This window comes from Pteropus vampyrus, unplaced genomic scaffold (genome assembly GCF_000151845.1).
Source record: "Pteropus vampyrus isolate Shadow unplaced genomic scaffold, Pvam_2.0 Scaffold379, whole genome shotgun sequence".
NCBI classification, from domain to species: Eukaryota; Metazoa; Chordata; class Mammalia; order Chiroptera; family Pteropodidae; genus Pteropus; species Pteropus vampyrus.
Window position 1 is genome coordinate 192,220 of NW_011889160.1, and position 9,365 is coordinate 201,584.

The 9,365-nt window shown below is 42.5% G+C and overlaps 1 protein-coding gene across 4 annotated transcripts in view; it reads right to left on the reverse strand.

Annotated features, from left to right (window-relative positions):
* The window catches only part of MLKL (mixed lineage kinase domain like pseudokinase), a 20,503-nt gene that overhangs the window by 10,725 nt on the left and 413 nt on the right, over window positions 1-9,365 (reverse strand). Inside the window, exons 1-2 of one of the 4 annotated variants that reach the window (XM_023523170.1) lie at window positions 8,621-8,848; window positions 4,139-4,594 (exon numbers count right to left, since the gene is read on the reverse strand). In XM_023523170.1, coding sequence (XP_023378938.1) covers window positions 4,139-4,592 — 454 coding nt within the window. In that variant the 5' untranslated portion in view covers window positions 4,593-4,594; window positions 8,621-8,848. Of the gene's footprint in view, window positions 1-4,138; window positions 4,607-8,620; window positions 8,849-9,365 lie in introns of those variants that run through there. The other 3 variants (XM_023523169.1, XM_011379918.2, XM_023523171.1) reach the window with 3 other exon arrangements.

Below are 9,365 nucleotides of genomic sequence, written 5' to 3' on the forward strand. Positions count from 1 at the left end.
TATGCCTTACTGTTAAAGTGTACAGCTGAAACTTACTGGATTTCATTAACTAATGTCACCATAAAAAATTAATTAATTTAAAAAATATATAAACTTTGTTTCTTTAAGATGCTGAGTTGTTTGTTTGTTTTTTTAACCACAGCCTAATCTAACCTATCCTTATTATATACTCAGAAATACATTTAAAAATTGATAAAACACTATATAGGGTGGCCAACCCTATATATTTTTCCCAGGCTTAGGGGTTCCACCTAGTTCAAGCGCCTCTGTAGGTCAAGCCACTGTCACCTCTTACCTAGCCTTTAAAGTGGGACCTTCAGTGCTAAAACCAGGAAAAGTCTCTAATGGAAAAAAGTATGAAGAGACAGAAAATCTCATACATTGGTGATGGGAGTGGTATTTGTATAACCTCTGTGGAGGGCAATCTGGTAAACACTACCAAATTTAATATTGACCCAGCAATTAGAGCCAGTAACTTTACTTCTAGGAATTGTTCCCAAAGATATCCTGAAATATACACAAAGATGCTCAAGGCAGGACTATTTACAATTGTGAAAAATTGGACACAAATGTCCATCAATAGGGAGCTGCTTAAATCTATCCGGTCCATGTATACCCAGGAATACTAGGCAACTCTATGGAAATTTATATGGAAGAATATTCAAGATTCTTTAATGAGAAAAGCAAGAAGCAGAACTGTGTGTTTAGGATGCTAATGACTGTGTAACAATGACAATAAAATACATATACTTAAATCTCTGGAAGGCTATTGAAGAAACTGTAAGAGATTGTGTCTGGGGAAGGAAACAGGGTCCCTTGATATCATGGGTGAAAAGATTTACTTTTCATGCTGGACCCTTTAGAATTTTGTACTATATAAATGTATTACCTAATGAAAATGTTTTGAAAAAATTTTAAAGCAAGAGCAGGAAATCAATCCTGTCCTCCACGTTGCTGACACCAACATGCCTCCCACCTCCACCAGGACGTGGACCAGTGAGCGCTGATTATTAGGACAGCTGGGAGCCTTTCAGCTGGGTCAGCCTCTGCACCTCCCCAGCCCAATCCCTGAGTCTCTTTCTCCTTGGGAGCGGGTGTTTGGTAGAGGGATTATAGATGCCTCATTTCCCCTTATCCAGAAAAGGACCCATGTTGCCCACAGGTCTCCTCCAGAACTGGTTGGTCATGTTTGTTTCCCACTGATCTGACTGGGGATGAACCACCCTCCATATCGAAGTGGCAGAACAGTTATTCCTCTGGGCTCCAGGGCCCAGAAGGTTCATCCAAATGTCTTTTGCCTTCTCCTCAGGTCCTCTCTCTCCACCCACAACACTTACAAGAGGGAAGGTTTGGAATTCATATCACCAGGATCTGAAAAGGAGTAAAGAGGCCACATTTTTTCCATCCGTCTTCTTTCTTCTCCCTTCTGGGTCCACTGTCATACCCGACTCCAACCTAGCTCATGTCTTATCCCCTTAGTGCCTTGTGCTCTACTGAGTCCACCTAGTTCAAGCGCCTCTGTCGGTCAAGCCACTGTCACCTCTTACCTAGCCTTTAAAGGGGTCTTCCTACTGGGCTCACACATCCACTCTTGCCCTCTGGTGTATGTCGAATTATTGGTCCCAATTCTTCACTCCTATGTAGTAGTACTATACATATCCACTCCCTGGCCATAGCCTTGTAGTGGGCAACTGTACCTCCCTGTCCCTTGCTGTTGGGTTTGGCCACATGACTTGCTTTGGATATTAGTGGATATGATAACAAGTAGAGGCTTGTACTAGCACTGCTGGGCTCGCCTACTTGCATTTCTGCCGTGAGAACATTGTCTAAGTACTCACTGCATCTGCAGCCTGGCTCCAGAATGAGACATGTTAAATAGACCCGAATTGGACCTGCTGCCTAGAGCCAAGCCCAGCCAAGCCTACCTGAGATCTGGAGAACCCAGTAGACCCACAGGTTTGTGAGCAGGAGAATTAATGAGTATTGTTTTAAGGCTCTGAGTTTTGGGATGCTTTGTTATGCAGTATTAGTACAGCAACTGACTGATACACATCACTACAGTCCATTTCCCACATGGCAGCCCAAGTGATTTCCTTTTAATAGAAATCAAATCATGACAGGCTCATGTTTAAAGACCTCCCTTCACTGGCTTCCTATGACTATTAGAATAAAATCTAAATTTCTTATCATACGTTCAAGGTCATGGGCATGACTTTGCTCCTACATTTCCGGCCTACTTTTCCACTTTCATCTGGTACTGCTCTGTCTCCCTTGCCTACCACATCAAAGCTTCCTGGCATTCTGGTTATTCATTACACATGCCACATTTATTCCCATCTTGGGGCCTTTGCATTTCCTGTTTCCTCTGCTGGAATGCTCCTTTCTCTCATCTTCAGAAGGCTTGCTCCTAATTATTCAAGGTGTCCATCCAAATGTCACCCAGTCAGAGAGGCTTTCCCTGACCACTCTCTCTGCACCCACTGTCACTTTCTGTCTCATTATCCTGTTTATGACTTCCATTGCCTTCAGATAACATGATTTACTTAGCTCTTTATCTGCAAACTTTACATTCCACAAGGGCAGAGATCTTGTCTATTTTGATCGGGGCTGAATCTCGAACATTTAGAACAGTGTCTGGCACACAGTACATACACACTCACGTGCCTCATAATGCCTTTTCAGTCAACAATGGATTGCATATACAATGGCGGTCCATAGGATTATAACAGAGCTGAAAGATTCCTATCGCCTAGTGATGTGTTTATGATGCTGTTGGTATAAACAAACCTGCTACACCACCAGTCATATAAAAGTATAGCATATTCAACTATGTCCATTGATAGGAAATTACTATGTTACTGGTTTCTTTATTTACTATATTATACTTTTAATTTTTATTTTAGAGCCTACTCTTTCCACTTACAAAAAAACGTTTGCAGTAAAACAGTAATGTTGTGCTATGCCAGCAGCAGCCTCAGAATCCCATGTTTACTTGTCTCTTGAGTGCATCACTTTCTCTTGTGCTTGACCTAATCTCGTGCTGGTTGGTACAGTATATGCTGTATAGGCTTATAGCCTAGGAGCAATAAGTCACACCATATAGCACACGAGCGGTGGGCTAGACCACCTAGGTTTGTGTAAGTGCACTCTGATGTTTACACAACAATGAAATTGCCTAATGATGCATTTCTCAGAACACATCTGTCCTTAAGCGTCAGTACTCAATTCGTGTTTGCTTAGTTCATTAGTTAATTCGTGTTTGCTTAGTTAATTAGTTAATTCTTCTTTTTGGGTAGTTTCCATATTAACTGAATGTCCTGAAAAATTAAGGCCGAGAAGAATTAGCTTCTGAAATTCCAGGTATTACATCTTCCCCATCAGAATGGAGAAGAAAGAAGACTTCTTAGAATCATCCCTACCCCTACCCTCTCCCCCACTCTGGCTTGCCCAAATTTCACCAGCCTCGACCACATCTGGGCCCAGGGATGTTGGAGGTCTGAGTAACATTAATATAGGAAAGAAGCATGAGAACTATATAAACTGACTGAACCTTAAAACAAGTGGAATCCAGAGCCTGCTACATGCTGTTAGACACGGACCCTGGTTGATTGGCCATCTGGCCAGACCATGAGGAACCTAAAAACAAAGGAAGATTCCCGTAGAGATTACTAACAACTATTCACCCATACCATAAAACAGAAACAGGAAAACAAAGACTTTAAGTTGTACCTTGCACAAGTTAAAGATAAACCCAACCATCCATTCCATTCTTTACTCCCTATAATCAGTAATTTTTCACAGACACTAAAAAATATATAAAGCCAGCTCTTTAGCCGATCGGGGTCTTATTCTCTGACTCTGAGAGGAGACCACATTCTGTCTATGGAGTGTTATTCCTTCTCTAATACACTTTTCTTTGTCTCTAACTCTGGCTCGCTCTGGAATTCTTTCCTGTGCAAAGCCAAGGACCCTCTGTCAGCATAGGGCTTGAGTCCCCACTTGAGAGGATTCGCTCTGTCCCGCATCAACATGAATAAACACATGCTCAAACCTCGTCAGCTTCCCTCCTCCTCTGGTAAATCAAAATGAGATTAAAATGCCCCCATATATACTCTCCCCACCCCCAAATAAACCTTACCAGTTAGACTTTGGAAGACTCTCCAGTCTTTCTCTGCATCCTGCTCATCTTCTTGTTGCCAGCTTGCATTTTGGCCGATCCTTAAAACACTTGCCCACTGACTCATCTGAAACACCAGCGAGAGCTCCTCCCAGACATCGCTCAGCCTCTGGTTTATGTCTTTGAAGAGTTTTCTGTCACTATTTGCTGTTAGAAACTTAAGGGTATTAGGTTTATTGCTAAACTTATTTATCTTTTTCTTAGCTTCCTCAAGGACAGCCTGGAAATGGTTCAGGGCTTCAGTGATCTCGGTGGACAGGTTCTTCTTTTCTTGGGCCTGGAGTATTTGCAGAGGCTTCAGCAGGCAGTGGACACGGTCCTTTAGACGCTGGCACTGTTGCTTGCAGTATTGCATCTCTTCACATCGTTTGTAGACAGATTGGCCTAAGGAGATGACTGTCCCCAATGTATCCATTCCTGGGAAAAAAACTGATAAAATGTGTTAAAGTCCCAGAATCACCTGTATATTTACTACTGGGCTAAGGGAAACTCAAAGGTGTCTGTGATTTAAATGGCTGAAGAGGTCTCCCCACTATTTTCATGTAAGGTAGAGGTGGCTTGCCGTTTACCAAAATCTGCCTGATCTTCTATAACAAGAGTTGTGGCTGGGAAGTGTTGGCTTAGCTAGAACTATATTTCCTAGCCTTCGTTAGGGCTCGATGTAGCCATATGACTACTTTTCACCAATGGGGTGTGCGTGGGTATGATATGTGCTACCTTGGGCTGAGGCAAGTTTGTCTCCTCTACACCCTATCAGCTGGATGCACAGGATGATGCATCCCTAGGGACGATGATGTCCCAAGAAGGAAGAATCCTGGATCCCTGAAGCATCGCTTTGAGGAGGGCTACTCACGGACCTGGCGTATCTGCTGTGAGCTGTCAAATGAGTGAGAAATAAACTTCTACTGCATTTGAGCCATTTTGGGGTCCATTTGTTACATCACTTCAGCCTATTTTAGCCAAAGTATAGGGGCGAATATAGGGTGGTGGGTTGGGAAGCTCAGGCCCTGTCTAAAGCAGGCAAGAACTCCATCAAGTCACTCTTCAGGGATAAAGAGCAATAATAGTGGAAGATCTTCTAGTTTTTAAAGAGCAGTCAGAAACCTGGATTTTTAAATCTTTTAAATCTTTTGATCTAAAGTTTTGCAACCAAGTCAAAACATGTTTTAAAAACTGTGCAGTCCCACACCATGTGGGTTAAATAAAACACGTCTGCCAACTGGATATTGCCCATGAAGCCCCGGTTTGCAACCTTGGCCACAGTCGGCCAAGGATTTTCAGGATTGTAATAGAAATTGGCTTCTGTCAATCTCAAAATTTTCTTTCTTTTTTCTCAGTGCTTGAGCATCCCTGCCTCCCTAGTCCTCCCCCCACCCCCCTGTGTTGTGTTTTTAGCAAGCTTTAAATTTATTCTAGCCTCCCTTCCCCATTGGCCTGTGCATCAATAAGACCTCATGTTATAAGAGCTGCCCACCTCAGAGGCATTTGCACTAAAGAATCAGGGATTTTCCAGGTCCAGAGAAATTATAGTGGACATTTGTGTTGCCTACGCAGTATCCGTTTCTCAACTTTCTATTGCTGCCCAGATTTCCAGCAGCTATCTGCTTCTCCCCCATTCAGCAATGAGTTTGTGGGGAGCTGGCCCCATCCCTGGTTCTAGGGGTGAAACTTGATGTGCCTAGCCAGTAGTTCTCAATCAAAGGTGATTTTTGCCCTTCAAGGGACTTTTGGCAATGTCTGGAGATATTTTTCATTACCATAACTGGGAGATGGGTACTACTGATATCTAGTAGGTAGAGGTAGGGGTGCTACAATGCATAGGACAGCCCCTCCACAACAAAGAATTATCCAGCCCAAAATGTCAATAGTGTAGGGGTTGAGAAATCTTGATTTAAAAGCCATCGGACAATTCCTAATAGCCTATCACAGCGATTGATTCCAAACTGGGCACCTGGGCTAACTCGAATGGAGGGGAATGTTTGTTGGGGAGGTTCTCGGATCCCCTAAGACAGCCCAGGAAGCCAGCTTCTATCTAAGCTTGATCTCGCTATTTCTCCCTCTCTCTCCCCCTCCTTCTCTTCTTTCCTCTTTCTATCTCTTCTCTGAATATAAGTGAGAAAGCATGGAGCCCCAATCCTCAAACCTTGGAATGAAGCTAACCTGGATGGCAGAATGGAAAGAAAAGAAGAATCTGAGTCCTTGATGACAACATTGAACCACTGGTTTAAACTGACCCTGAAGTCTACCTTATTCCTCAATTACAGGTTTCATGAACCAATAATCTTCCTTATTATTTAAATCAGTTTGAGTCATGTTCGCTGCATTTGCAACTAAAGGCAATTGGGTTCAGTAATGAATGACAATAATAATAATGATCACAAATCTCTCTATTCCCTTACTATATGCTAAGTGCATTGGAACCACAGCTCCTTGTTTTACACATGAAGATACTGATGTTCAGGGAAGTTGAAGTTAAATAAATACAAGACCATGGAAACAGTTTCCAAAGTTTTTTTTTAAAAAATAAATAAATAAGAAGACTTACTTATAAGATTAAAATATATTAAAAATTATAAGATCTAAAATTGCTTTGGGTTTATTAAGTATATAATAAAGATATCGAAAGGCTAAAAGGAAATATGAGTACACGTATACTTTGACTTAATGACAAGACTTTCTAGGAACTTTCGCTGTTAAAAAGCTTCTATGTGTATAGCTAGATAGATACTAAGATGTTCATTGCAGTGCTATTTATAATATGTAAAACTGCTAACAACCCCAGTTAATCTCAACAGCTCAATGAAATAGGTAGGAAACCTATTATCACCATTTTACAGATCGAATAACAGTTTGGAGAATGTCATTAAACCTGAAACCCAAATCTGGCTTTAAAGTATGAGTAAGTGAAACCAAATAAACAACCAGTTGATATACTTTTACTTCCGCTGTCTTAAAGTTATGCTGATGTGGCAAGGAAGTAACAGGTATTAGGCCATGCCTAAAAAGACTCATCGGATCTGGGGCTACCCAGCTATTCCCAGTTGCTAAGCAGATGCCTTCAAGGCCATTTCTTGGGACTCATGAGGGCAATGGGCTTTTACACCTTTCTCTGGTCCACTCGAGATAGAAGCAGATGTGAAACTGTTGCTCAAGAAACCTTGTGGATTTCAACTTCATAGCTTCAAACTCCAATTATCTTATTACCAGCTTCATCCAAAAGCCATACCTCAGCGATAACTAATCAGAAAAGATAATGGGGGAAATACCCCACTCATAAAATTGACAATTTGAAACAAAACATTTTATAGAAAAAGTGATGATGTGGTATGAAGAAAACCACACAAAACAAAGCTTGAGGAAATGAAGAGAACTGTTATAGCTCTGGCTGGGAAGATTAAACATGACAAACCTCACAATCCTTCCCAAATTTGAACCCAATTTAATGCAATTCCAATAAAACTCTCAATGGTATTCTTTGGTATTGAAACTAAATGATCTTAAAGTCAATTTCAAAGAAGAAATTAGTAGAGATTTTTAAAAAAATAAATGAGGATTTTAAAAACAATTTTTAAAAAATAAATGAGGATTTTTAAAAAAATAAATGAGGATTTACCTAAAAGATTAAAATACATTAAAATTGCTTAGAGCTTTTTAAGTATAAGATATCAATAGGAGGAAAGGGAATATAAATACATATATACTTTGACTTGACTATGTGAATTTCTAGGAACATTTGCTGTAAAAAAGCTTCTATGTATAGATAGGTAGATGGATACTAAGACGTTTATTGCAGTGCTATTTATATGCAATACTGCTAACAACACCAGTAAAAATATGTTCATATATTACTTATAGTAAAACAATGAGGGGGAAAAAGTTATTATTTCTAAAAATGAAAAATCTTAAAGTGGTAGTAACAATATAAATTCATAAATAATCTAATGTGTTTCCTCGTCTCTTCCAAAAAAAAAAAGTTATCAGGCATGCATTTTCTGATGAGACATTACTCTCCTTGTGCCTTAAAGGGGCTCCATAAAAGGATTATCATGAGAGCATTACAATGAAGTACTGGAATCATCTATCTTGGAAATCTTCCCAAGGACTACCTGGAGTTCCTCTGTCTAGGGCTTCATGGACGGTTCTTACGAGCTGGGTCCGAGGCCCCTCCGCCGCCACCCCCACCCTGATCCCTAACCCTATTCTACATCTTCTATGGCAGGAGGCAGGCAGAGACCCAAAACAGACAGCTCCACCACCAAAGAAGAAACGAAACCAACTTGGTCTTGAGTTCCAGGAAAAAAAGACGGCGAGTCACCTCTCATCCGCTACCCCCAATCTAACCTCACTGTCCGAGGATCTGGTTGCACCCTCTGCCCTGCCGCCTCCAGGGACCGTGCGCCCCGGGCTGACCCCCCAGACTCACCCTTGTCCCTCCAGACTCACCCTTGTCCAATCTGTACCGTGCCCAGTTCCAGGAGGACACCTCCTGCTAATCAGACGACTGCCTTCCGCCCGGGTCGAGAAGTCTCCTGTTGCGTGGCCCCAGGGGAGTTTTGAGTCCCTGCGCCTCCTCTCCGGTGCTCCTCGCTCTGCGCGCCTGCTGGTGGTGTGGGACGCGACAGGATGCCGGCGGCTACCGGGCTGTCCTTCCCTCCAGAAGCGAAAGGCGGCGTGCGCTGCGCCTGCGCCCCGCCCCTGCACATATCCGCGCAGGCAGCGTGTTGGACTGCTGTTTCCGTCTTGCGCGATCTAGAAGCCACGGCGCCGAGGCTGAGACGAGGGCGGGAAAGTCTGAGACGCCTGGGAGCTTTTCACATGGTTCCTGTCGCCAACCGCCAGGTTCACTAGCGATGGCTCCCTAGACCCCCTTCCTAGGCAGCGCTTAGAGCTTGGGATTCAGAAAACAGTATGTTTCAGGGAACTGCTATAACTAGGACACAGTATGGGAAAGAGTGGATGAGCAAAAAAACTGTGTGAGCCAGCGAGGTTCTTGAGTCTGCTTCTCTGTGCTTGAGAATATTGGCCGGGGGGGGGGGGGGGGCGGAAGGTGAGGGAAGAGATATTGTCCCCCTAAGTGAGAAAAAACATCACTTCCTCCTCTAAAGTCATTACAGTGCTTTCTGTTATAGTGTGAGACATATTTTATTAAAGTTAGCTGTGTCCCCAGCTAGAAAGTCTAATTGAGTTC